Source organism: Dendrobates tinctorius, unplaced genomic scaffold (genome assembly GCF_039654945.1).
Source record: "Dendrobates tinctorius isolate UK_male_01 unplaced genomic scaffold, ASM3965494v1 ptg000045l, whole genome shotgun sequence".
NCBI lineage: Eukaryota > Metazoa > Chordata > Amphibia > Anura > Dendrobatidae > Dendrobates > Dendrobates tinctorius.
Window position 1 is genome coordinate 11432130 of NW_027361713.1, and position 27357 is coordinate 11459486.

A 27357-nucleotide genomic window follows, 5' to 3' on the forward strand; every position below is an offset into this window, starting at 1 on the left:
GAATAGATCCGAAATCAGGGGTAACGGATACTGATATTTAATAGTAATTTTGTTGAGGGCACGATAATCAATACAAGGCCTTAATGAACCATCCTTTTTGGCCACGAAAAAAACCCGGCACCTAAGGGTGAAGAGGATGGTCTAATATGACCCTTCTCCAACGCCTCCTTAATATAGGATCGCATAGCCTCGTGCTTGGGTACAGATAAATTGAAGAGCCGACCCTTAGGAAATTTACACCCCGGGCTCAGTTCAATTGCACAGTCATAAATCCTTTGAGGAGGCAAAGACGCAGACTCATTCTCACTAAATCTAATATATAAAGCTCAAAGTGTGTATGTATGTGTGTGTGTGTGTATGTGTGTATGTCCGGGATAGGCATCCGCACCGTCGCAGCTACAGCCACAAAATTTGGCACAGTCACACGTCTGGACCCCTAGAGCGTCCTAAGCTATGTTGTGAGGCGACATTTTAACCCCGCGCGTTCCAATTCACCAAACAATTTTGCCCCTATTTACATACTGGGGGAAAATGTGTGTGCGCGTCAAGCCCCGCCCCTCATTGTGATGTCATAATGCCCCTATTTGCATACTGGGGAAACAGTGTGTGCATATCAAGCCCCGCCCCTCATTATGATGTCACAATGGTTGCCATGGCGACACTGATGTCATCATAGGTTGCAAGCCCTGCCGCCGCTCATTATGATGTTATAATAGTTGACTATGGGATGGAGGATATGTGTGATGGGTATATGGGCACAGGACTATGGGATGCAGGATATGTATGACGGGTATATGGGCACGGGACTATGGGATGGCGGATATGTATATGGGCACGGGACTATGGGATGGAGGATGTGTGATGGGTATATGGGCACTGTACTATAGGATGGAGGATATGTATGATGGGTATATGGGCATGGGACTATGAGATGGCGGATATGTATGATGGGTATATGGGCACGGGACTATGGGATGGAGGATATGTATGATGGGTATATGGGCATGGGACTATGAGATGAAGGATGTGTGATGGGTATATGGCCACTCGACTATGGGATGGAAAATATGTATGATGGGTATATGGGCATGGGACTATGGGATGGAGAATATGTATGATGGGTATATGGGCATGGGACTATGGGATGGAGAATATGTATGATGGGTATATGGGCACGGGACTATGGGATGGAGGATGTGTGATGAGTATATGGGCACTCGACTATGGGATGGAGGATATGTATGATGGGTATATGGGCACAGGCCTATGGGATCATGGATATGTATGATGGATATATGGGCACGGGACTATGGGATGGAGGATAATTATAATTTGCTATAACTAACCACAGTTAATTACTATGCCCGAGCAGCACCGGGCTCTTCAGCTAGTGCATCATAAAAGTCCGCCAAATAGTCAGGAACATCATGCGACTGAGGAGAGGTGGAAAAAAACGGAGCCTCACTAAGGGCACACCGACAACCCCAACTCACCACAGACACAGATTTCCAATCCAAAACTGGATTATGAATTTGCAACCAGGGAAACCCCAGAACAATGGTATCATGCAAATTATGCAACACCAAAAATCTGCAATTTTCTTGATGGTCTGGGGCGACCCGCATTACCACCTGGGTCCAAAACTGAGGTTTATTTTTCGCCAAAGGAGTAGCATCAATCCCCCTCAAAGGGATAGGCGTCCGCAGAGGTGTCATCGGAAATCCACAACGTTTGGCAAAATCCAAGTCCATTAGATTCAGGGCTGCTCCCGAATCCACAAAAGCCTTGGCGGAAAATGTGGACAGGGAGCAGATCAGAGTAATTGCCAGAAGAAACTTAGGTTGAACACCACCCACAGAAAACGTGTGTGCAAAACGTTTCTCTTGTTTAGGACAGACAGAAATAATATTTCTAGGCATCTCCACAAAAAAAAACACAGCTTATTACGCCTTCTGAACTCCTGACGTTGCTCCCTAGACAAAACTCTATCACAACGCATAGGTTCAGACACTTGTTCAACAGGTGGCAACGCCTCTCGTGCAGTCCTGCGTTCACGTAAACGCTGATCAACCTGAATGGCTAATGACATAGAATCGTCAAGACCAGAGGGAACAGGAAATCCCACCATAGTATCTTTTACAGCTTCTGACAAACCCTTCCGAAAGAGAGCTGCCAAGGCATTATCATTCCAGGTAGTAAGGACCGCCCACTTTCGGAATTTTTGACAGTACCATTCTGCAGAATCTCGACCCTGGCTCAATGCCAACAGGGTCTTTTCAGCCTGATCAATAGCATTAGGTTCGTCATACAACAACCCCAAGGCTTGAAAAAATGCATTCACATTAGTCAGAATAGGATCATCTGGTTTCAAAGAAAACGCCCAATCCTGGGGATCGCCACGCAGCAAAGAGATGACAATTTTAACCTGCTGCGCGGAGCTCCCTGACGAGTTAGGCTTCAAGGCAAAAAATAATTTACAATTATTTTTGAAATTCAAAAATTTAGACCGATCCCCAAAAAACACATCAGGAGTAGGGATCTTTGGTTCAGCAGCATGTGAATGAGCAAGGTAGGCAGAAATTCCCCGCACTTCCGCAGCGAGCTGCTCCACACGATCAGACAATTGCTTTATCTCCATTGAGAGAAAAAAATAAATTCCCCCTACAGCCTCAGAGATATAGAGGAAAAAATATACACACTTTTTTTTTTTTTTTTTACAATTCTTTCCTGCTATTGAGTACCCTAGGATCTGCGGTATGGCGGGTGATTCTGTTATGAATGAGTCACCGTAGGAGGCAAAAACAGAAATACTAGCTAAGTCCAGAAAACCAGAGAGGTTGGCAGCTATCGGATTGCAGACCCCTGAACCTAACAACAACAACTAGCAGTAGCCGTGGGGGGTTCCTACGGTGCCCTAGACCCCTCGATCACAGCCGGAGAACTAAATAGCCTAAAGACAGAAAGGGAAATCTAAACTGCCCCAGAGCAGACCCCAAAGCAATTAGGCAGCCCCCAACATATAATGACGGTGAAGCAAGATGAAAAAACACGCACACAGATAGAAAGATAGGCTGAGCAAATGATGGGGCCCAAGCTAACTAAATGGGACAGAATAGAAAAGCTGCAATGTACAAGCCGCCAAAACCCTCTCAAAAACAAGAGCCAACAGACTGATAGGGAAAAAAGCCCTGAAGACGCTAGGCTTCAAAAAGACTATATCAGTACTCAGGCATTATCCGAAGACAGAGCAAAAAGGAATTCAGTTCACCCAGCAGGGAAAGGCAGAAATCCAGAAAAACAAGGCAAAACAAAACCAAAGCACAAATGCAAAAAGTAGAGCAGAAAACTTAGCTTATGAGGAGCAGGAATCAGACTGGTCTCCAAGAATCCCTCAGAGTAATCACCCGCAAGGCAGAAGGGCGTCGGCTGCCTTATATCCAGTCAGCAATCCCAGTCACCCAGTCATCATCATTCTGCTCAGGTGCTTTGTAATCAGCCTCACTACCTTCCTTCACCAGAAGAGGGAGTTCATCAGACCTCAATGGTGAAGGGGAAAATGAACTCACAACACCTTGCCATGCCAACATTTTTTCTTGCCCCCTGAGAAGCATCCTCCTCCCCAAAATAATGATCCCCATCATCCTCCTCCTCCTCCTCTTCCTGTTCTTCCTCCACCTCGTCCATGAGACTTCCCTGACCAGAAAATGGCTTACTGTCATCAAGGCTTCCCTCCTCCTCTTCCTCCTCGGCTGCAGACGCCTGCTCCTTAATGTGCCTCAAAGTTTGCATGAGCAGACGCATAAGTGTGATGCTCATGCTTATGATGGAGTCGTCTGCGCTTACCAGCCGTGTGCATTCCTCAAAACACTGAAGGACTTTACAGAGGTCTTTCAGCTTCGACCACTGCACACCAGACAACTCCATGACTGCCTGCAAACTGCCTGCCCGTGTATCCTCCCACAAATGAATTAAAGCCTGCCTCTGTTCGCACAGCCTCTGAACCATGTGCAGGGTGGAGTTCCACCTTGTTGCAACGTCAATAATTAGGAGGTGCTTGGGAAGGTGGAGCAATCGCTGCAGCTTCTGCATACGACTGTAGTGTACTGGCGACCAGCGGATGTGCGAGCACTGTCTTTGCACCTTATGGAGCAGGCCTGTTAACTCCGGATAATTATTGAGGAAGCACTGCACCACCAGGTTCAAGGTGTGAGCCAGGCAAGGTATGTGTCTGAGTTTTGAAAGGGCTATGACTGCCACAAAATTCCGGTCGTTATCACTAACTACCTTGCCTGCCTCAAGATGTAGACTGCCCAGCCATGACTCAGTTTGTCGCTGCAAGTAGTTGGCCAGTACCTCCGCGGTGTGTATGTTGTCGCCCAAACACATCATCTGCAACACAACCAGCTGACGCTTACCACTAGGTTTTCGATAGTGGGACACCTGATGTGCAACACTGGCAGCTGCGGATGGAGTGCTCGTGCGACTGCGTTCTGTGGATGAGCTTTCGCTTCTGGAGGAGGAGGAGGAGGGTCGAACGCCTACAGCCAACTGTTTTCTATACCGTGGGCTAGGCAGCACTGTCACACCGCCGCTGTCCCTTGTGGACCCTGCACCCACCACATTAACCCAGTGCGCAGTGATGGACACGTAACGGCCCTGGCCATGCCTACTGGACCATGCATCTGTTGTGAGGTGCACCTTTCCACTCACTGATTGCTTGAGTGCATGGACAATGCGGTCCTTCACATGCACGTGGAGGGCTGGGATGGCTTTTCGCGAAAAGAAGTGCCGACTGGGTAGGTCATAGCGTGGTACTGCGTAGGCCATGAGCTCGCGGAAAGCTTTGCTTTCAACCAACTGGTAGGGCATCATCTCTAACAAGATTAGTTTGGCAATGTGGGCGTTCAAAGCCAGTGTACACGAATGAGAGGATGAGTACTTTCTTGTCCTACTCATAGTCTCTGGTACGGTGAGCTGGACTTGAGAGCTGCATATGGTGGAACTAGCGGTGGACATGGCGGACTGAGAGAGGGTTGGTGATGGTGTTGATGGTGTTGCTGATGGCCTAGATTCAGTCTTTCGTAGCAATAACATTGTGATTCCATGACTGCTTTGCCCTTGCGACGACACCTCGACATTTGCTGCTGGTGGTGTGCTAACCGGTGGGCTTACAGTGGGGGAAGCAATGTAGCTTTGCTGACTACCTTCATTCGGAGCAGGTGTACATGTGGTACGTGAGGTTTGGTAGTCCGTCGACGCTTGCAAGTTCATGGTGATTAAATGTCTAAGCATGCAACTGGTATTCAAATTTCTCAGATTTTTCCCTCGGCTAAAGGTCTTTGCGCACTTCTTACAGATAACTTTTGCCTGATCATTAGGATTTTGTTCAAAAAAGTGCCACACAGCACTCTTCCTACTATGGAAGACATTTTGAGACCTTGCTTTCTGTGCTAATTTGACCGTCTGGCCAAGCTGTCATGCAACTCTTTTGGTTTTTGCAACACGTTTTTGGACTGCTCCGGGCCTGCCAGACTACAGCTGCTGCGATGTCAATGCCTGCTGCGGATGCTCCTCCTCCTCTTCTGAGCTATTGGCAGCGGCACCCTCTTCCCCCAATGGATGCCAATCTGGGTCAACAACTGGGTCATCCATCACCTCCTCTTCTATTTCATGTGCACCTTCCTCTGTGTCACTGTGTAAGGTGGTATAGTATGCGGGAAGGGGCACCTGAGTTTCATCAGGGTCAGATTCTGGCTCAGTACACTGCGAGGACAATGTAGTGCTCTGAGTGAATGTACCAGCAGAAAAATCTAGCAGTGGCTGTGCATCAGTGCACTCCATGTTAGATTCATCTTGGACTGGGGAATTCACGATTTGACTTGCTAACCCAGGCATGGTATGTGAAAAGAGCTCCATGGAGTAATCGGTAGTGTGGCCTGCCACATCCTTCACTTTTGGTAGGGGTGAAGGACACAAGGAAAGGTGTCGTTCCTGACCAGGAGCCTCCAATGACGACTCAGTGCTTTTATTTTTTGAAACTTCAGAAGAGGAGGCGAGAGAGCTGGTGGCTGTTTCAGCAATGTAAGCCAAAACTTGTTCCTGAAGCTCTGGCTTTAAAAGTGGTTTACCTACTCCCAGAAAAGAGAGCCTTCGAGGCCTTGTGGAGCCAGACGATGATGCAGGCTCAACACCTCCTGCCTTAGGTGCTATTGTGCTTTTGCCACTACCAACAGATGCAACACCACCACCACCATCGGGACCAGCTGGCAACCCACACCCACTTCCATGGCGTCTTCCACCACACTTGCTCATTTTTGTGAAAATGTACCCAAAATACCACCAGCTATATGGTACTGTAAAACAAGGTAGAAGGTGTATCTACTATTGGTGAGAGTTTGAATCTCACTATAGATTTGAGGACGCAGAACTATTGTCTCTGGCCCAGTAGAGATTACACCTCAATGTAACAGACTGAAATTGGATGGTGTATGACAAGGTGTAGGGTGTCTATAGGATTGGTGAGAATTTGAATCTCACTATAGATTTGAGGACGCAGAGCTATTGTCTCTGGCCCAGTAGAGATTACACCTCAATGTAACAGACTGAAATTGGATGGTGTATGACAAGGTGGAGGGTGTCTATAGGATTGGTGAGATTTTGAATCTCACTATAGATTTGAGGACGCAGAACTATTGTCTCTGGCCCAGTAGAGATTACACCTCAATGTAACAGACTGAAATTGGATGGTGTATGACAAGGTGTAGGGTGTCTATAGGATTGGTGAGAATTTGAATCTCACTATAGATTTGAGGACGCAGAACTATTGTCTCTGGCCCAGTAGAGATTACACCTCAATGTAACAGACTGAAATTGGATGGTGTATGACAAGGTGTAGGGTGTCTATAGGATTGGTGAGAATTTGAATCTCACTATAGATTTGAGGACGCAGAACTATTGTCTCTGGCCCAGTAGAGATTACACCTCAATGTAACAGGCTGAAATTGGATGGTGTATGACAAGATGGAGGGTGTCTATAGGATTGGTGAGATTTTGTATCTCACTAGAGATTTGAGGATGCTGTCAATGATGCTCTCAGTCCAAGTATGGACGCAGGCAGCCTAATAAGCAGGACTGCTGCACAATGCACACACAAAAGGGTGGAAAAATGAACCCTTGGTAACTGTGCAGAAAAGAGGAAGAAAAGTATTTTTGCTTTTAAAAAAGCAGTTTGCATAGCAGTGTGCAAACAGCAATGCAGCTATCAGGGAGCCTTACAAGGCAGCCTAATAACCAACAGAGCTGATGCACAAAAATAGAGCCTCCCCTGTCACTGCACACAAAGTGTTGTGTTGTAAGTGGAAATCACTAACAGCAGAAGCAGTTTTTTGGTTCTTCTTCCTTGCCTAATGCGCTCTCCCTACAGAATCAGCAGCAGCAGCTCTCCCTATGCTAAGATCGCCATAAGTAAGATGGCGGTTGGCGTTCACGCCCTTTTATAGCCCCTGTGACGCCACACAAAGCCAGCCAATCACTTGCATGCCCTTCTCAAAGATGGTGGTGACCGATGCCTATGTCATCGCGTTGCCCACAGTGTGCGTCCTCCATCATTGGCTGGAAAAGGGCGCTGGAAGCATCTTTTGAAATGCGACTTTGGCGCTCTGGTCGCCGACCTCGTGGCCGACCTCAAGCTAGGTCGGGTTTCGTTTCATGAAACCCGACTTCAGCGAAAGTCGGCGACTTTTGAATATGACCGACCCGTTTCGCTCAACTCTAGCCCATATGTCTAATTTACATTAGCTCAATTTTGGAAACATTATTTTTTTGTTAGGATGCTATAAGGGTTAAAAGTTGACCAGTGATTTCTCATTTTTACAACAAAATTTACAAAACCATTTTTTAGGGACCACCTCATATTTGAAGTGAGTTTGGGGGGGGCAATATAACAAAAACTACCAAAAAACTGACACCATTCTAAAAACTGCAACCCTCAAGATGCGCAAAACCACATTCAAGAAGTTTATTAACCCTTCAGGTGCTTCACGAGAACTAATGCAATGTGGAAGGAAAAAATGAACATTTTACTTTTTTCACAAAAAATTTACTTTGGAACCAAACTTTTTTATTTTCACAAGGGTTTCAGGTGAAAATGGACCACAAAATTTGTTGTGCAATTTCCCCTTGAGTATGCTGATACCCCGTATGTCGGGGAAAGCCATTGTTTGGACGCATGGCAGAGCTCAGATGGGAGGGAGCACTGTTTGACTTTTTGAACCAAAAATTGGCTGGAATCAGTGGTGGGCGCCATGTCACTTTTGGAGACCCCCTGATGTACCTAAACAGTGGAAACCACCCAATTCTAACGCCAACCCTAACACAGCTCTAACCACAATACTATCCCCAACACCACACCAAGCCCAACACCACAACCCTAACCATAGCTCAACTCTAATGCTAGCTATAACCCCAACTATAACCCCAATCCTAACCCTAACCCTAGCCACAACCCTAACCCTAGCTTAATGCTAACCCTAGCTATAACCCCAAAGATAACCCTAAACCTAGCCCTAACCCTTGCTATAACCCCTACTATAAACCCAACCATAACCCTAACTCTAACCCTAATGGAAAACTGGAAATAAATACTTTTTTTAAATGTTATTATTTTTACCTATTTAAGGGGGTGATAAGGGGGTTTGATGTACTATTTTTTATTTTGATCACTGTGATAGGGTCTATTACAGTGATCAAAATGAACCAATAGGAAAAATCTATTGTTGCCGACTTACCGGGTGCTGGCCGGCAGATCTCAGTGGACACACTGCACATACGCCCGCCATTTTCTTCCAGGAAGAAGATGCCGAGGGCCGGGGGACATCACAGGTACCGGGGGGCTCTGGGGACCCCATTTCTTTCTACTCTTATGTGCTAGATCACAGGGGAGAGAAATAAATGTGAATTCGGAATTTTTTTTTGCAGTCGCCGTTAATTCATGAATAATGATGATCGCAACACTGGGGTCAGCAAAAAGTGATCCGAATCATGTTCTCCGGAGTCTCGGCTACCTCTGGTAGCCGAGACCCTGAAGAAATTCTGACACTGTGGGGTGATATACACTTAAGTACCCTTAACTGCCGCATTTAAAACGAGTAACGGCGGTCGTTAACCCCTTAACGATACGCCTTTTAACGGTGGTAGTTAAGGGTACTTAAACCACATTGCTGTTAATTAATGGCGCTGTGGAAAAAGTGTCTAGTGCCCCCCAGAGTCAGATTTTCTCCAGAGTCTCGGCTGCCGGGGGTAGCCGAGACCCCAGAGAACATGATTTGTGTCGGTTTTTACCGACCCCAGCTTTTGTGATCGCTTTTATTAACCGTATAACAGCAACTGCAAAAGAAAAGCCGCGAGTTTGCATTTACTTTCTCTCTCCTCTGAGTAGAGAGAAATAGGGTCCCCGATCCCCCCGGTACCTCCCGGTGGTCCTTGGGCCCTCCTGCATCCTCCAGTGGGCGCCGCCATCTTCCGGGAAGAAAATGATGGGTGCATATGTAGTGCACCCACCGAATCTGCCAGTCGGCAGATTCCATTAATTCATTCCAGGTACATTTTGATCACTGTGATAAACCCTATCACAATGATAAAAAAAAGTAAATAACCCCCTTTTATCACCCCCTTAGTTAGGGAAATATAATGAAATAAAGAAAATATATTTATTTTCATTTTTCCATTAGGGTTAGGGTTAGAATTAGGGATAGGATTAGAATTAGGGTTAGGGTTGGAATTAGGGTTAAAATTACAGTTAGGGTTGGGATTAAGGTTAGGATTAGGTTAGGGATTAGGGTTAGGGTTGAGATTAGGGTTAGAGTTGGGATTAAGATTAGGGGTGTGTTGTGGTTAGGGTTGGAGCTAGAATTGAGAGGTTTCCACTATTTAGGCACATCAGGGGGTCTCCAAACGCAGCATGGCATCGCCATTGATTCCAGCCAATTTTGATTCCAGCCAATAGTCAAATGGTGCTCCCTCCCTTCCGAGCCCAGACGTGTGCCCCAACAGTGGTTTACCTCAACATATAAGGCATCAGCGTACTCAGGACAAATTGCACACCAACTTTGGGGGTCTAATTTCTCCTGTTACCCTTGGGAAAATAAAAAAATTGGTGGCTAAAAAAATCACTTTTGAGGAAAAAAATGATTTTTTATTTTCACGGCTCTACGTTATAAACTTCTGTGAAGCACTTGAGGGTTCAAAGTGCTCACCACACATCTACATAAGCTCCTTGGGGGTTCTAGTTTCCAAAATGGGGTCACTTGTGGGGGTTCTACTGTTTAGGCACATCAGGGGCTCTGCAAACGCAACATAACGCCCGCATAACATTCCATCAAAGTCTGCATTAGAAAAATGGCGCTCCATCCCTTCCAAGCTTTCCCATGTGCCCAAACAGTGGTTCCCCCCACATATGGTGTATCAGCATACTCAGGACAAATTGCACAACAGCTTTTGTGCTCCAATTTCTCCTGTTACCCTTGGGAAAATAAAAAATAGCGGGCTGAAAAATCATTTTTGAGGAAAAAAATGATCTTTTATTTTCACTGCTCTGCGTTAAAAACTTCTGTGAAGCACTTGGGGGTTCAAAGTGCTCACCACACATCTAGATAAGTTCCTTAAGGGGTCTCAATCTCAATTCCAGCCACTTCTGCATTGAAAAAGTCAAGCAGCACTCCTTCCCTTCCGAGCTCTGCTGTGCGCCCAAACAGTGGTTTACCCCCACACATTGTGAATCGGCGTATTCAGTAGAAATTGCACAACAAGTTTTGTGGTTCATTTTCTCTTTTAACACTTGTGAAAATAAAAAAATGATTCTGATGTAAGTTTTTTTGTAAAAAAAAAGTTAAATGTTAATTTTTTCCTTCCACATTGCTTCAGTTCCTGTGAAACATGTAAAGGGTTAATTAACTTCTTTAATGTGGTTTTGAGCATCTGGTCTTGAGTTTTTAGAATGGTGTCAAAATTGGGTATTTTCTGTCATGTACACCCCTCAAAGTGACTTTAAATGTGATATGCTCCCTAAAAAAATGGTTTTGTAAATTTTGTTTTAAAAATGTGAAATCACCGGTCAACTTTTAACCCTCATAACTTCCTAACAAAAAGAAAAATTATTTCAAAAATCATGCTGATGTAAAGTAGACATGTGGGAAATGTTATTTCTTAAGTAGTTTGTGTGACATATCTCTGATTTTAGGGCATCAAAATTTAAAGTTTGAAAATTGATAATTTTTAAAAAAGTTATTTCCATATTTCCATTTTTTATAAATAAACACAAGTCATATTGAAGAAATTTTATCACTAGCATGAAGTGCAATATGTCATGAAAAAACATTCTCAGAATCAGCGGGATCCGTTAAAGCGTTCTAGAGTTATAGCCTCATAAAATGACAGTGGTCAGAACTGTAAAAATTGGCATGTCATTAAGCTGCAAAATGGCTCTGTCACTAAGGGGTTAAAATAGCTGGATTTTCGCGCTGTACTATGGAAAGGGTCTGGCTGTATTCTGCAGTGCCAACAAGCAAATGGAGAAAAACTTCAGTGTGCTCTGGTTTGCTTTTGAATTAAATAATCTGGATTAATATGCAAAAATTTTTTTCCTGGCCACAGATACCTGGTGTTATGTATATATGGTCATTATCTGTAATAGGCAGCAGCAGCAGACAGTACTGGAATGGACCCCCTTGCTGTATGCAATGAAGTATGCCACATACACTGCCTGCATGCCTAGTACTGATATCTATAGACCCACATACACTGCCTGCTGCCTAGCACTGATGTATATGTATAGCTGCATACACTGCCTCTGTCTACCTAGCACTGATATCTATATACCCCATAATTAGTCCTTAGCAGGACTGTTGGTTTAGCTGGATTTGTGTATTCAGTAATAGTATACCCACACAGACTTAAAGGGAATCTGTCACCGGAAGTTGGCGGCCTATGTAAATGGCCTGTGTCCGATGCGATGGACGGTGTTTATTCTTTTTTTCTCCACCACATCCGTTACCCCGTCCACAATCTTTTCCAGAATTCTAGCAGTTCTACTCCATAGTTTGTGTGTGCGCAAAGCAATCTTGCTTTGCGCATGCACAGTATGCTTTGCCAAACTGCGGGCAAAGCCGAAAGTCATTACTGCGTATGCGCCGGTACACTGTGTCCGGGAACACAGCGAAATACTTCCGGCGCATGCACAGTAATGATTTTTGGCTTTGCCCGCAGTTGGGCAAATTATACTGCGCGTGCGCGAAGCAAGATTGCTTTGCGCACGCGCGAACTTTGGACTAGAACTACTAGAATTCCAGAAAAGATCACGGACGGGGGCCACGGATGGGGTGGAGAAAAAAAAGAAGAAACACCGCCCATTGCACCGGACACAGACCATTTACATAGGCCGCCAACTTCCGGTGACAGATTCCCTTTAAAAACCATCTATTCTGTCCATATCTCTGCAGCAACTCTCCCTACACTGATGATTCCGGAGCAGACTGTGACAAGCAGGGCGGTGCCAGGTCTGATATAGACCTGATGATGCTCTGCGGCCAGCCAATCACTGTAATGCCACAACAAACATGGCTGCGGCATTACAGCACATGGCAGACAATCCCCTGCATGTTGATTGGCGCTCTAAAGAGCACCAAACATGCAGGATGGGGACCCGAGCTCCCACCGAGTAACCCTGAAAATGCTTGGTATTCACCAAGCACCGCGAGCATTGCGATGGCTCGGGCGAGCACCAAGCATTACTGAGCATGTTCGCTCATCATTAATCACGATATGTTATGAAAAAAGTTGGTTTACAAAAAGAGAAGTTTTCACAGGTGAGGGCTGCCTAAGGGCTGATGTTCTCCATGAATTATTTCTCCATCCCTCAGGAAAACAGGCAATAGCTGTAGTCAGAAATGTTAAACGTTTTCTGTTATTTCTCCCTTTTATTTTATAAATGTTTTGCATATTTTTGTGTCATTATATTTTTACCTTTTTATATGTACTGCTCAAAATATTAAAGGGAACACAAACAGTCTGTTGCAAATGGAATAGTGTTCCCTTTATTTTTTTTTGAGCAGTATATATACTAGCTAAAGAGCCAGGCGTTGGCTAGGCATAATAACTAACTGTAGTAAGTTTTAACAAATTACAATGATTATATCTATATATATAAAGCTGAGTGTATAGCCCCGCCCACTCCGCATAGCCACACTCATTCTAATATCCCACATCATCCCGACAGCAAGAGCCACACTCATTCTAATATCCCACATGATCCCGTCAGCCAGAGCAACCAGTCTACTACCCCTAATAACCCACATCATCCCATCAAAGCGAGTGGACTACTACCCCTAATATCCCACATCATCCCATCAGACAGAGCCACTGTACTACTACCACTAATATCCCATATCATCCCGTCAGAGCCACCGCACTGCTACTTTAATATCCCACATCATCCCGTCAGAGCCACCCCTTTACTACACCTAATATCCCACATCATTCTGTCAGCCAGAGCCAACGAACTACTACCCCTAATATCCCACATCATCCCATCAGAGCCACCGGACTACTACCGCTAATATCCCACATCATCCCATCAGCCAGAGCCACAGGACTACTACCCCTAATATCCCACATCATCCCATCAGCCAGAGCCATTGGACAACTACCCCTAATATCCCACATCAACCCGTCAGCCAGAGCCACCGGACTACTACCCCTAATATCCCACATCATCGCATCACTACTACCACTAATATCCCACATCATCACGTTAGCCAGAGCCATCGGACAACCTCCCCTAATATCCCACATCATCCTGTCAGAGCCACCGGACTACTACCCCTACTATCCCACAACATCCAGTCAGCCAGAGCTACCGGAATACTGCTCCTAATATCCCACATCATCCTGTCAGCCAGAGCTACGGACTACTACCCCTAATATCCCACATCATCCTGTCAGCCAGAGCCACCAGACTACTACCACTAATATCCCACATCATCCTGTCAGAGCTACCGGAATACTACCCCTAATATTCCACATCATCCCATCAGCCAGAGCCACTGGACTACTGCCTCTAATATCCCACATCATCCCGTCAGAGTTAACATTGTCAGTTTGGCGCTGTTACACCGATTAAAATGATACCTGGGTTGGAGAAATCCGTCGTGTGTTTCTTTTTTTTGTGCTTGAATTTTTAAGTTAATGAGATGCTTCATGCCAGACAAAGAGAAGTTCCTGATTCTGGGCTTCCCCTGCAGTCTGCGTCAGAGGGTGGTCTGTGTCCGCACAGTAATAAATTGTGTTATTTCCAGTTTACAGAAGGACAATAACATTATAGAAATGATAAGAATAATAGGCCTCAGTTACCACAACTGTCTACAAGGAAAACTGTTACTCATAGCAACCAATCACAGCTCAGCTTTCATCTTTTAAACAGCTCTGGTGAAATGAAAGATGCTTAGTGAATGGTTGCTATGGGCAACACAAGCAGTGTAACCTGTTGTGGTCAAGAAGATGTGCCCATGAAATATATATATTATATATTTAATATATTCACGGGCATACTAACCAACTGTGGTTAGTTATAACAAATTATAATGATTATATTTCACATAAAAACATTTCACATCATATATTCAACGCTACAGATTTGCAACACAAATTAACTAAACGATTACCAATGTATTGATAGTATTTTATTTTCAACTCATTCAAGAGCCTTTTGAAAAACAACATTTTTGTTTTTTCTTTCGGTGCAAAGATGAACAGATTTTTGGCAGATCCAACTCTTGAAAAGGCCATGAGAAAAGTATGGAGATTGCAAATCGATCCTTAATACTTTCAAGGACTGTCCCTGAGCATTGTTAATGGACATTGAAAATGCCAGTCAAAGTGGAAACTGGAGGCGTTTAAAATCAAAAGGCAGATCAAATTGAATGAGTGGAATTCTTGGAATGAAAATGTCCTCTCCTTTGGCACATCCTGTTGCTGAGCTGTGTATCTAATCCTATACTGTGTGATACTGTCTGCTGAACCATCGAATCCTATCCTGTGTGATACTGTCTGCTGGACCGTGTATCGAATCCTATCCTGTGTGATACCGTCTGCTGAGCTGTGTATCTAAATTGGTCCTGTGTGATACTGTTTGCTGAGCTGTGTATCTAACCCTATCCTGTGGGATACTGTCTCCTGAGCTGAGTATCTAATCCTATCCTGTGTGATACTGTCTGCTGAGCTATGTCTAATCCTATCCTGTGTGTTTTTGTCTGCTGAGCTGTGTATCTAATCCTATCCTGCGTGATACTGACTGATGAGCTGTGTATCTAATCCTATCCTGTGTGATACTGTCTGCTAAGACGTGTATCTACTCCTGTCCTGTGTGTTACTGTCTGCTGCGCGTGTATCTAATCCTATCCTGTGTTACTCTCTACTGAGCTGTGTATCTAATCCTATCCTGTGTGATACTGACTGCTGAGTTGTGTATCTAATCCTATTCTGTGTGATACAGTATGCTGAGCTGTGTATCGAAACCTATCCTGTGTGATACTGTCTGCTGAGCTGTGTATCTAATCCTATCCTGTGTGATATTGTCTGCTGAGCTGTGTATCTAATCCTATCCTGTGTGATACTGTCTGCTAAGACGTGTATCTAATCCTATTCTGTGTGATACAGTCTGCTGAGCCATGTATCTAATCCTGTCCTGTGTGTTACTGTCTGCTGAGCCGTGTATCTAATCCTATCCTGTGTTACTGATGGCTGAGCCATGTATCTAATCCTATCCTGTGTGATACAGTCTGCTGAGCCGTGTATCTAACCCTATCCTGTGTGATACAGTATTCTGAGCTGTGTATCTAATCCTATCCTGTGTGATACTGTCTGCTGAGCAGTGTATCTAACCCTGTCCTGTGTGATACTGTCTGCTGAGCCTTGAATCTATTCCTATCCTGTGTTACTGATGGCTGAGCGGTGTATCTAATCCTATCCTGTGTGATACAGTCTGCTGAGCTGTGTCTCTACTCCTATCCTGTGTGTTACTGTCTGCTGCGCTGTGTATCTAATCCTATCCTGTGTGTTACTCTCTGCTGAGCCATGTATCTAATCCTATTCTGTGTGATACAGTCTGCTGAGCTGTGTATCTAATCCTATCCTGTGTGTTACTGTCTGCAGAGCTGTGTATCTAATCCTATCCTGTGTGATACTGTCTGCTGAGCTGTGTATCTAATCCTATCCTGTGTGATACTGTCCACTAAGACATGTATCTAATCCTATTCTGTGTGATACAGTCTGCTGAGCCGTGTATCTAATCCTATGCTGTCTGATACTGACTGCTGAGCTGTATATCTAATCCTATCATGTGTGATACTGTCTGCTGAGCCGTGTATCTAATCCTATCCTTTTGTTACTGTCTGCTGAGCTGTGTATCTAATCCTATCCTGTGTGATACTGTCTGCTGACCTGTGTATCTAATCCTATCCTGTGTGATACTGTCTGCTGAGCCATGTATCTAATCCTGTCCTGTGTGTTATTGTCTGCTGAGCTGTGTATCTAATCCTATCCTGTGTGATACTGTCTGGTGAGCCGTGTATCTAATCCTATCCTGTGTTACTGATGGCTGAGCCATGTATCTAATCCTATCCTGTGTGATACAGTCTGCTGAGCCGTGTATCTAACCCTATCCTGTGTGATACAGTATTCTGAGCTGTGTATCTAATCCTATCCTGTGTGATACTGTCTGCTGAGCAGTGTATCTAACCCTGTCCTGTGTGATACTGTCTGCTGAGCCTTGAATCTATTCCTATCCTGTGTTACTGATGGCTGAGCGGTGTATCTAATCCTATCCTGTGTGATACAGTCTGCTGAGCTGTGTTTCTACTCCTATCCTGTGTGTTACTGTCTGCTGCGCTGTGTATCTAATCCTATCCTGTGTGTTACTCTTTGCTGAGCCATGTATCTAATCCTATTCTGTGTGATACAGTCTGCTGAGCTGTGTATCTAATCCTATCCTGTGTGTTACTGTCTGCAGAGCTGTGTATCTAATCCTATCCTGTGTGATACTGTCTGCTGAGCTGTGTATCTAATCCTATCCTGTGTGATACTGTCCACTAAGACATGTATCTAATCCTATTCTGTGTGATACAGTCTGCTGAGCCGTGTATCTAATCCTATGCTGTCTGATACTGACTGCTGAGCTGTGTATCTAATCCTATCATGTTTGATACTGTCTGCTGAGCCGTGTATCTAATCCTATCCTTTTGTTACTGTCTGCTGAGCTGTGTATCTAATCCTATCCTGTGTGATACTGTCTGCTGACCTGTGTATCTAATCCTATCCTGTGTGATACTAACTGCTGAGCCATGCATCTAATCCTCTCCTGTGTGATACTGTCTGGTGAGCCATGTATCTAATCCTCTCCTGTGTGTTACTGTCTGCTGATCTGTGTATCTAATCCTATCCTGTGTGATACTGTCTGCTGAGCCGTGTGTCTAATCCTATCCTGTGTGATACTGTCTGCTGAGCCGTGTATCTAATCCTATCCTTTTGTTACTGTCTGCTGAGCTCTGTATCTAATCCTATCCTGTGTGATACTGTCTGCTAAGACGTGTATCTAATCCTATTCTGTGTGATACAGTCTGCTGAGCTGTGTATCTAATCCTATCCTATGTGGTACTGTCTGGTGAGCCGTGTATCTAATCCTATCCTGTGTTACTGACAGCTGAGCAGTGTATCTAATCCTATCCTGTGTGATACTGACTGCTGAGCTGTGTATCTAACCCTATCCTGTGTGATACTGTCTGCTGAGCCTTGTATCTAATCCTATCCGGTGTTACTGACAGCTGAGCAGTGTATCTAATCCTATCCTGTGTGATACAGTCTGCTGAGCCGTGTATCTAATCCTATCCTGTGTGATACTGTCTGCTGAGCTCTGTATCTAATCCTGTCCTGTGTGATACTGTTTGCTGAGCTGTGTATCTAACCCTATCCTGTTGGATACTGTCTCCTGAGCTGTGTACCTAATCCTATCTTGTGTGATACTGACTGCTGAGCTGTGTATCTAATCATATCCTGTGTGTTACTGTCTGCTGAGCCATATATCAAATCCTATTCTGTGTGATAGTCTGCTGAGCTGTGTATCTAATCCTATCCTGTGTGACACTGTCTATTGAGCTGTGTATCTAATCCTTTCCTGTGTGATACTGTCTGCTGAGCTATGTATCTAATCCTATCCTGTGTGATACTGTCTACTAAGACATGTATCTAACCCTATTCTGTGTGATGCAGTCTGCTGAGCTGTGTCTCTAATCCTATCCTGTGTGTTACTCTCTGCTGAGCAGTGTATCTAATCCTATCCTGTGTGATACAGTCTGCTGAGCCGTGTATCTAACCCTATCCTGTGTGATACTGTCTGCTGAGCCTTGTATCTAATGCTATCCTGTGTAACTGATGGCTGAGAAGTGTATCTAATCCTATCCTGTGTGATACTGACTGCTGAGCTGTGTATCTATTCATATCCTGTGTGATACTGACTGCTGAGCTGTGTATCTAATCCTATCCTGTGTGATACTGACTGCTGAGCTGTGTATCTAATCCTATCCTGTGTGATACTGGGCTCCCCCTGCAGTCTGTGTCAGAGGGTGGTCTGTGTCGGCACAGTAATAAATTGTGTTATTTCCAGCTTTATAGAGGGACGATAACACCATAGAAATTATAAGAATAATAGGTCTCAGTTACCACAACTGTCTACAAGGAAAAACTGTTGCTCATAGCAACCAATCACACCTCAGCTTCTTTTAAACAGCTCTAGTGAAATGAAAGATAAATTGCACAACAACTTTGAGGGTCTATTTACTCCCGTTACCCTTGGGAAAATAAAAAATTGCGGGCTAAAAAATTATTTTTCTGGAAAAAAAAAATCATTTTTTATTTTCTCGACTCTGCGTTATAAACTTCTATGAAGCATTTGGGGGTTCAGAGTGCTCACCACACATCTAGATAAGTTTCTTGGGGGGTCTAGTTTCCAAAATGGGATCTCTTGTGGTTTTTCCTGTTTAGGCACATCAGGGGCTCTGCAAACGTAACATGATGCCCACAGACCATTCCAAAACGTCACTACTTCCCTTCCGAGCCCTGACATGTGCCCAAACAGTGGTTCCCCCCTACATATAGGGTACTAGCGTACTCAGGACAAACCGGACAACAACGTTTGGTGTCCAATTCCTCCTGTTACCCTTGTCAAAATAAAAAATTGCGGAATAAAAAATCATTTTTGAAGAAAAAAATGATTTTTTATTTTCTCGGCTCTGCGTTATAAACTTTTGTGAAACACCTGGGGCTTTAAAGTGCTCACTATGCATCTAGATAAATTCCTGGGGGGGTCTAGTTTCCAAAATGGGATCACTTGTGGGGGAGCTCCAAAGTTTAGGCACACAGGGGCTCTCCATACGCGACATGGTGTCCGCTAAAGATTGGAGCTAATTTTCTACTCAAGTCAAATGGCGCTCCTTCCCTTCCCTTCCTTCCCTTCCGAGCTCTGTCGTGCGCCTAAACAGTGGTTTATGACCACATATGAGGTATCAGTGTACTCAGGAGAAATTGCCAACAAATTTTAGTATCCATTTTATCCTGTTGCCTTGTGAAAATGAAAAAAGTACTTTTTTATTTTTATGGATCAATTTGTGAAGCACCTGGGGGTTTAAAGTGCTCACTATGCATCTAGATAAGTTCCTTGGTGGGTCTAGTTTCCAAAATGGGATCACTTGTGGGGGAGCTCCAAAGTTTAGGCATACAGGGACTCTCCAAACACGACATGGCAACCGCTAACGATTGGAGCTAATTTTCCATTCAAATTGTACGCCCAAACAGTGGTTCCCCCCCAATATGGGGTTTCAGCGTGCTCAGGACAAATTGGACAACAACTTTTGGGGTCCACTTTCTCCTTTTATCCTTGGGAAAATAATAAAATTGTTGCTAAAAATCATTTTTGTGACTAAAAAGTTAAATGTTCATTTTTTCCTTCCACGTTGCTTCTTCTGCTGAAGGGTTAATAAACTTCTTGAGTGTGGTTTTGATCAGCTTGAGGGGTGCAATTTTTAGAATGGTGTCACTTTTGGGTATTTTCAGCCATATAGACCCCTCAAACTGAATTCAAATGTAAGGTGGTCCCTAAAAAAAATGGTTTTGTAAATTTTGCTGTAAAAATAAGAAATCGGTGGTCAACTTTTAACCCTTATAACTTCCTAGCAAACAAAAAAAATTTGTTTCCAAAATTGTGCTGATGTAAAGTAAACATGTGGGAAATGTTGCTTATTAACTATTTTGTGTCACATAACTCTCTGGTTTAACAGAATAAAAATTAAAAATTTGAAAATTGCAAAATTTTCAAAATTTTTGCCAAATTTCCAATTTTTTTTCACAAATAAATGCAAAAATTGTTGACCTAAATTTACCACTAGCATGCAGCCCAATATTCCATGAAAAAACTATGTCAGAATCGTTAGGATGCGTTCCTGAGGTATTACCTCATAAAGGGACACTGGTCAGAATTGCAAAAAAATGGCATGGTCATTAAGGTCAAAATAGGCTGGGTCATGAAGGGGTTAAAATAAGCTCTGGAGACAGATTCTTGTGCAGCTCATTATCGGGCCCATAGTCCTAAACTGCTTATTTAAGTATAAGAACAATGTGGATTTCTATGGAGTAAGGCCCCCATCACCGATTTTGTGACGCAACAGTGATCTCGCCAGCGATCTCGTTTTGTGTGACATGCAGCAGCAACTGGCCCCCCTGCTGGATATCGCTGATCGTGCTCGAATGTCCTGAGCCATTTTTTCATTGTTGGCGACGCAGAACTCAGGGACGCAGGCTGGAATCGTTCAGAAAAGCTGCTGTGTGACAAGGTACCAACAACCGCCGAGGTCGTTATATGGATCGCCGGATCGTTGCTGCGTCGCTGAAGAGATCTGCCTGTTTGGCAGCTTACTAGCGACCCTTTAGCGACGCACTAGCGATCCTTACCAGGTTGTATCGTTGTTAGGATCGCTGGTGTGTCACTAAGTGAAACAGGACCCTAAGACAGATATCACAGATATCAAGGTGCCATTTTATTCAGCTTCCTGTTGTCTACATGCCCATGTGGATGGCTTAGCAGGGATGATCCTACTGATAGATCCCCTGTAACTAAATCTGTTTCTCATAATTTTTGAATTTTGACATGGTACTGTAAAATTATGTGTTTTGCTGTAAAATATTGGAAAACTTGGCATTTGCAACAATGAAATTTTGCAATTTGAGCAAAAATTTTAGATAGAAGTACCCAAACATTGTAGTGAAAATGTTTATTATACCTTTGGAAAATATTGTGTTGATAACAGGTTCGTATTAATCCTCTTATAGATGTTGATGAATGTGTGGAAGGAACAGACAACTGCCATATAGATGCAATCTGCCAAAACACCCAGCGCTCATACAAGTGTATATGCAAATCTGGATACACAGGAGATGGAAAGCACTGCAAAGGTAATCCACAGTCCCCATGATACTATATATCACTTTGGCTAAAATGATTACTTGTTTGTTGTTATATAGCACTTCTTTTATTCAGATGTAGATGAATGCGAGCGGGATGATAATGCAGGATGCGTACACGAATGTGTTAATATCCCTGGAAACTACAGATGTACATGTTATGATGGATTTCGATTGGCACATGATGGACACAACTGTCTAGGTAACGTATAAGTTACAAATCTTTGCATCTAATAGTTCTAATGTAGTCAATGTTTCATGTGATACCTAAAGGACATGGCAGTAATCTGGAACAGTGATATCTGAGGGTACCCATATATACAGTATGTGATCATGTATTTCACAGCAAATTCAAGCTCTGGCCATTAAAACCAAGGCATTAGAATTCCCACTCATACTGCAAATCCCCAGTTTCCAGGGCAAAACACATAGCACTGTTAAAGTATTCAGGTTGTCAATAATATTTCAGATTTTTTGGGCTATTTTAGGCTTCTTTCACACATCCGGCTTTGTGTCTCCGGCGCCGTGCGGCGAAAAGCCGTAGGGGCGGATCCGGGATGTGCCGGAGACACCGGATGCCTGTGTGGCCGGATACGGTGGCGCCCACATTTAAAAGAGCAGCGCGAGACTCAGAGTCTCCGCGCATGCACTGTGAGAAAAACCAGTCCGGCGCTGTCAAAAAACGTTACAGCGAACGTTTTTTGCAGACGCCGGACGGCTACTTCTTGCCGTATCCGGCAAAAACTGGATGCGCCGCATACCCATTCGGCATGGTGCGGCGACAATACAACTCTATGGGACAAAACCGGATCCGGTTGTATCAACTTTCGCCGCATCGTGCCGGATTCAAAAAGCCGGATGTGTGAAAGCAGCCATAATTGGAACAAATGCCCGATTTATCAAAGCTGGTATGTGCCCTATTAAGAATTTGGCGCATTTTTGAGATGCTATACATCGCTTCAAGAAATGTCCTCCGGTCAGCCACTTATGTTGCATAAATTATGACCAATTTGTCATCTGCAGTTTGCTATGCCCCCTCCCTGCTACGCTTCACCCTCTGTTGTTGGCGAAGCTGACCAAGACTGGCATAAAACACCAAAAGTCGCATGATTTGGCAATGTTTCAAACAACTTTACACCAGAAACCTAATATTATTCTAGACCTTTGAATTAGCAAGTTGCATTTAGAAAGGCAAAGGGATGGTTGCAGGAATGTTACTTTGTGATAGAAATGCCAGGAAACTGAAAACCCTAGGGACATAGCTATGCTAATTGGATTTTGTCATTAAGGATATTTTTAACAATGCAAATTATTTTCCATGTGGAAAACACCTTAACTTTAATCCAAGAGACACCAATTACTGCCATAAGCATGACTTGTTATTTACTGTCATATCATTAATAATTACCATTACATCCATTCATTTTGTAATTATCTGGCGGTAGTTTTACTCTTTGAGGTTTTTACTGCTGACATTGGACACATTTGTGCCATTATATTATGTGACACTAATCCTTCAGATGGGATATTTAGCAGGAAAACACTTCCCTTTCTTTTCCTACAATCATTAATTTAGTTTGAATCATTCCTCCTAAAAATAACGAGCAATGTACAATGAAAAGATTTCTACATTGGCCAAAACATTTTAGTGAAAACATATCTCATTAACCCTTATTGCATTAACATTGAGGTTTTTCAGATGTTATTTTCCTGTTTCACATTATAAGGGTAGTATTGCTTCGTTTTCTTATCCAAGTCTTAAAACCACCTTCCTTCTCACAAAGCCCACAAATCTAATTCTATTGAGTTAAATAGAGGAAGCCAAGAGTTGGTCAGCGAGGGAGTGCTTGTGGTATGCTTTTGAAGGGGATCTCTAGGGAAATGAAACCTGTATTTTACTTTCAGCCAGTATTTTTGCTTTGAAAGAGCTGAAAAACAGTTACACGATTGCTAGCAGGCTGCAGAACCATTACCACATTTATATTAAGATCAGTCATTTTTCTCAAGTCTCGACTCTCAGACGTTTTTAAGCTTTTCCCCACAATGGGCAAATTGACAATAAAACAACGTATTTAGTAAACTTCTATAATCAGGTCCTGAAATATAAAATATTTACAGTCATGCACCTATTATCACAGAAAATTGATGAGAGACTTCAAGTGGTCTTTATAAAAAGAAACATTGCCCCTTTAACCATGTGTAAGTATTATAACATGGCCGCCGGACAGGTCCTCGAGGGGAATTATGTATCATCGAGGTTTGTACATTCAGTGATGTAACCCCGGAAAAGCAGACTGCTGCACGTCTAGTGCTGAGTTAAATAGGGTGTATCCAGGGATGGGTTTACGAGTAGTTAAATAGATGGGACTGGCTTCTTCCATATCCCCACTCTGGGGCATGATATGGCAGATATAAGAAGGTCACTGGACAGATTCTTCAAGGGAGTTATGGTATGTATCAAAGAGGTTGGTAGCTTCCTTGATGTAAGCCCAGGAAAGCAGGTCCCCACAAGTATCCTGCTGAGTAAGTTAATAGTGCATGTGCATGGCCGGGATTACAAGCAGTCAGAGAGATGGGTGGGACTGACTGCTCCGATATCTCCACCTCGGAGCATGATATGGCAGATATAAGAAAGTCCAGCTGTATCATTAGTGCTGTATGTGCAAGGTGAAAAGACCTTGCTTGCATGGCTCAGTGTCTGCTAGAGTATGAGTGAAGGTCTGACATTTAAACAGGTTAGCCCATGCTATATATGAACTATTTATTTTCTTTTTTTGGTTACTGTTATACCTTTTGTACCCAGAAGAGGCTGTTTTTATTTGTTAAGCTGGTGTGAAACCAGCCTAACTCTGATACTCATGGCGCAACTACGGGGCCTATAATGGTAACAAACCTCCCCAGTCCCAAATGTTAGACTTATTACATCTGGTTCAAAAGTGGTTGTAACCAGAATCCTTCTCCCCAGTGCAGAATATGGAGTGGGTCATCATGGACAGGTTCATACACTCCTTTCCGAGGCCGGTGCAATCCTGGGTTGCCCAGAGAGCTCCCTGTAATGATGATAGCCTGGTGGAAAGACACCAGGCAGTCGAGAATTCCTTGTGGAAGTAATGGGTCACCCTCCGGGCCCGATGAGCTTCAATGGGAGTTGTCACGGCAGCTGGGACCCAGCCCGTGGCCCTGGGCGCCCATTATAAAAGGGGGGAATGTTCATTGTGCTTATGATGATTAAACTTTATGAGTGAATGAGTCGTGACGCCACCTGTGGTGTTCGGCAATGAAGATGTTGAGCAGACGCTGCAGACAGATCCTCTGGGACAGATGGTGTGGTGCAGCAATGATGTTATAGCCCTCCACAGGCAGGGCTGTAGTCCCAGGGCAGAGTAGGTGAAGTGACACTTAGATGATGTAGTGTCCGGCGCAGGGAATGTAGCAGTGCTGGGCAGGTTGACGCAGGAATAAGTGGAGGACACCAAGGCATGTAGTTCCAAAGCTTTACTCACAGTCTGTTGTGGCACCAGAGCCCGCATCCGTGCCGTGTCCTCCGGGTCAGGAGCTCAGCCAACTTCCAGGCAAGATGAAGTGCTCTGTTGTGAGTTCATTTTTCCCTTCACCAGTGAGGTCTGATGAACTCCCTCTTCTGGTGAAGGAAGGTAGTGAGGCTGATTACCAAACAGCTGAGCAGGTAGATGATGACTGGGTCACAGGAACTGATGACTGGATATAAGGCAGCCGACGCCCTGCTGCCTTGCCGGTGATTTTCCTGCTGGATTCTTGGAGACCAGTCTGATTTCTGCTTCTCAAAGCTAAGTTTTGCTCTGCCTTTTGTACACTTTAGTTCTGGTTTTGTTTGCCTTGTTTTTTTGGAGTTCAGCCATCCCCGACCGGGGGTGAGCTGAATTCCATTTTTGTCTCTTATCTGTTGATCTCTGGCTCTGTCTTCAGAATATACCTGAGTGCTGATATAGTCTTTTTGAAGCCTAGCGACTTCAGGGCCTGTTTTTCCTATTAGTCAGTTGGTTCATTTTTGGATAGGGTTTTTGCGGATTGCAGACAGCAGCTTTTCTATCCTGTCCTATTTAGTTAGCTTGGGCCCCATCATTTGCTCAACCTATCTTTCTATCTGTGTTAGTGTTTTTTCATCTTGCTTCACAGTCATTATATGTTGGGGGCTGCCTATTGCTTTGGGGTCTGCTCTGGGGCAGTTTAGATTTCCCCTTTCTGTCTTTAGGCTAATTTAGTTCTCCAACTGTGATCGAGGGGTCTAGGGCACCGTAGGAACCCCCCACGGCTACTGCTAGTTGTTGTGGATAGGTTCAGGGGTCTGCAATCCGATAGCTTCCAACTTCTCTGGTTTTCTGGACTTAGCTATTATTTTTGTTTTTTCCTCCTTCGGTGACTCATCCATAACAGAATCACCGGCCATACCGCAGATCCTAGGGTACTCAATAGCAGGAAAGAATTGTAAGAAAAAAAAAAGGTGTCAGAATTTCTTTGTGTATATTTTTTCCTCTATATCTCTGAGGCCATAGGGGGAATTTTTTTTTCTCTCAATGGAGATGAAGCAATTGTCTAATCGTGTGGAGCAGCTTGCTGCAGAAGTGCGGGGAATTTCCGTCTATCTTACTCATTCACATGCTGCTGATCCAAAGATCCCCACTCCTGATGTGTTTTTTGGGGATCGGTCTAAATTTTTGAATTTCAAGAATAATTGTAAATTATTTTTTGCCTTGAAGCCTAACTCGTCGGGGAGCTCTGTGCAGCGGGTTAAAATTGTCATCTCTTTGCTGTGCGGCGATCCCCAGGATTGGGCGTTTCTTTGAAACCTGATGATCCTATTCTAAATAATGTGGATGCATTTTTTCAAGCCTTGGGGTTGTTGTATGATGAACCTAATGCTATTGATCAGGCTGAAAAGGCCCTGTTGGCATTGAGCCAGGGTCGGGATTCTGCAGAGTTGTACTGTCAAAAATTCTGAAAGTGGGCGGTCCTTACTACCTGGAATGATGATGCCTTGGCAGCTCTCTTTCGGAAAGGTTTGTCAGAAACCGTAAAAGATACTATGGTGGGATTTCCTGTTCCCTCTGGTCTTGACGATTCTATGTCATTAGCCATTCAGGTTGATCGGCGTTTGCGTGAACGCAAGACCGCATGAGAGGTGTTACCACCTGTTGAAGAAATGTGTGAAACTATGCAATGTGATAGAGTTTTGTCCAGGGCGCAACGTCAGGAGTTCAGAAGGCATAATAAGCTGTGTTTTTTTTGTGGAGATGCCTCGCAAATTATTTCTGTCTGCCCTAAACGAGAGAAACGTTGTGCTCACACGTTTTCTGTGGGTGGTGTTCAACCTAAGTTTCTTCTGGCAATTACTCTGATCTGCTCCCTGTCCACATTTTCCGCCAATGCTTTTGTGGATTCGGGAGCAGCTCTGAACCTGATGGACTTGGATTTTGCTAAATGTTGTGGATTTCCTATGACGCCTTTGCGGACGCCTATCCCTTTGAGGGGTATTGATGCGACTCCTTTGGCGAAAAATAAACCGCACTTTTGGACCCAGGTGGTAATGCGAGTCGCCCCAGACCATCAAGAAAATTGCAGATTTTTGGTGTTGCATAATTTGCATGATACCATTGTTCTGGGGTTTCCCTGGTTGCAAATCCATAATCCAGTTTTGGATTGGAAATCTGTGCCTGTGGTGAGTTGGGGTTGTCGGTGTGCCCTTAGTGATGCTCCTGTTTTCTCCAACTCTCCCCAGTCGCATGATGTTCCTGACTATTTGGCTGACTTTTATGAGGTATT

The 27357-nt window shown here is 44.0% G+C and overlaps 1 protein-coding gene across 1 annotated transcript in view; it reads left to right on the forward strand.

Annotated features, from left to right (window-relative positions):
• Positions 1-27357, forward strand: part of SCUBE3 (signal peptide, CUB domain and EGF like domain containing 3) — a 1051867-nt gene that overhangs the window by 45210 nt on the left and 979300 nt on the right. The window contains exons 2-3 of the mRNA XM_073575619.1: positions 21427-21549; positions 21635-21760. Of these exons, the coding sequence (XP_073431720.1) occupies positions 21427-21549; positions 21635-21760 (249 nt within the window). The remainder of the gene's footprint in view (positions 1-21426; positions 21550-21634; positions 21761-27357) is intronic.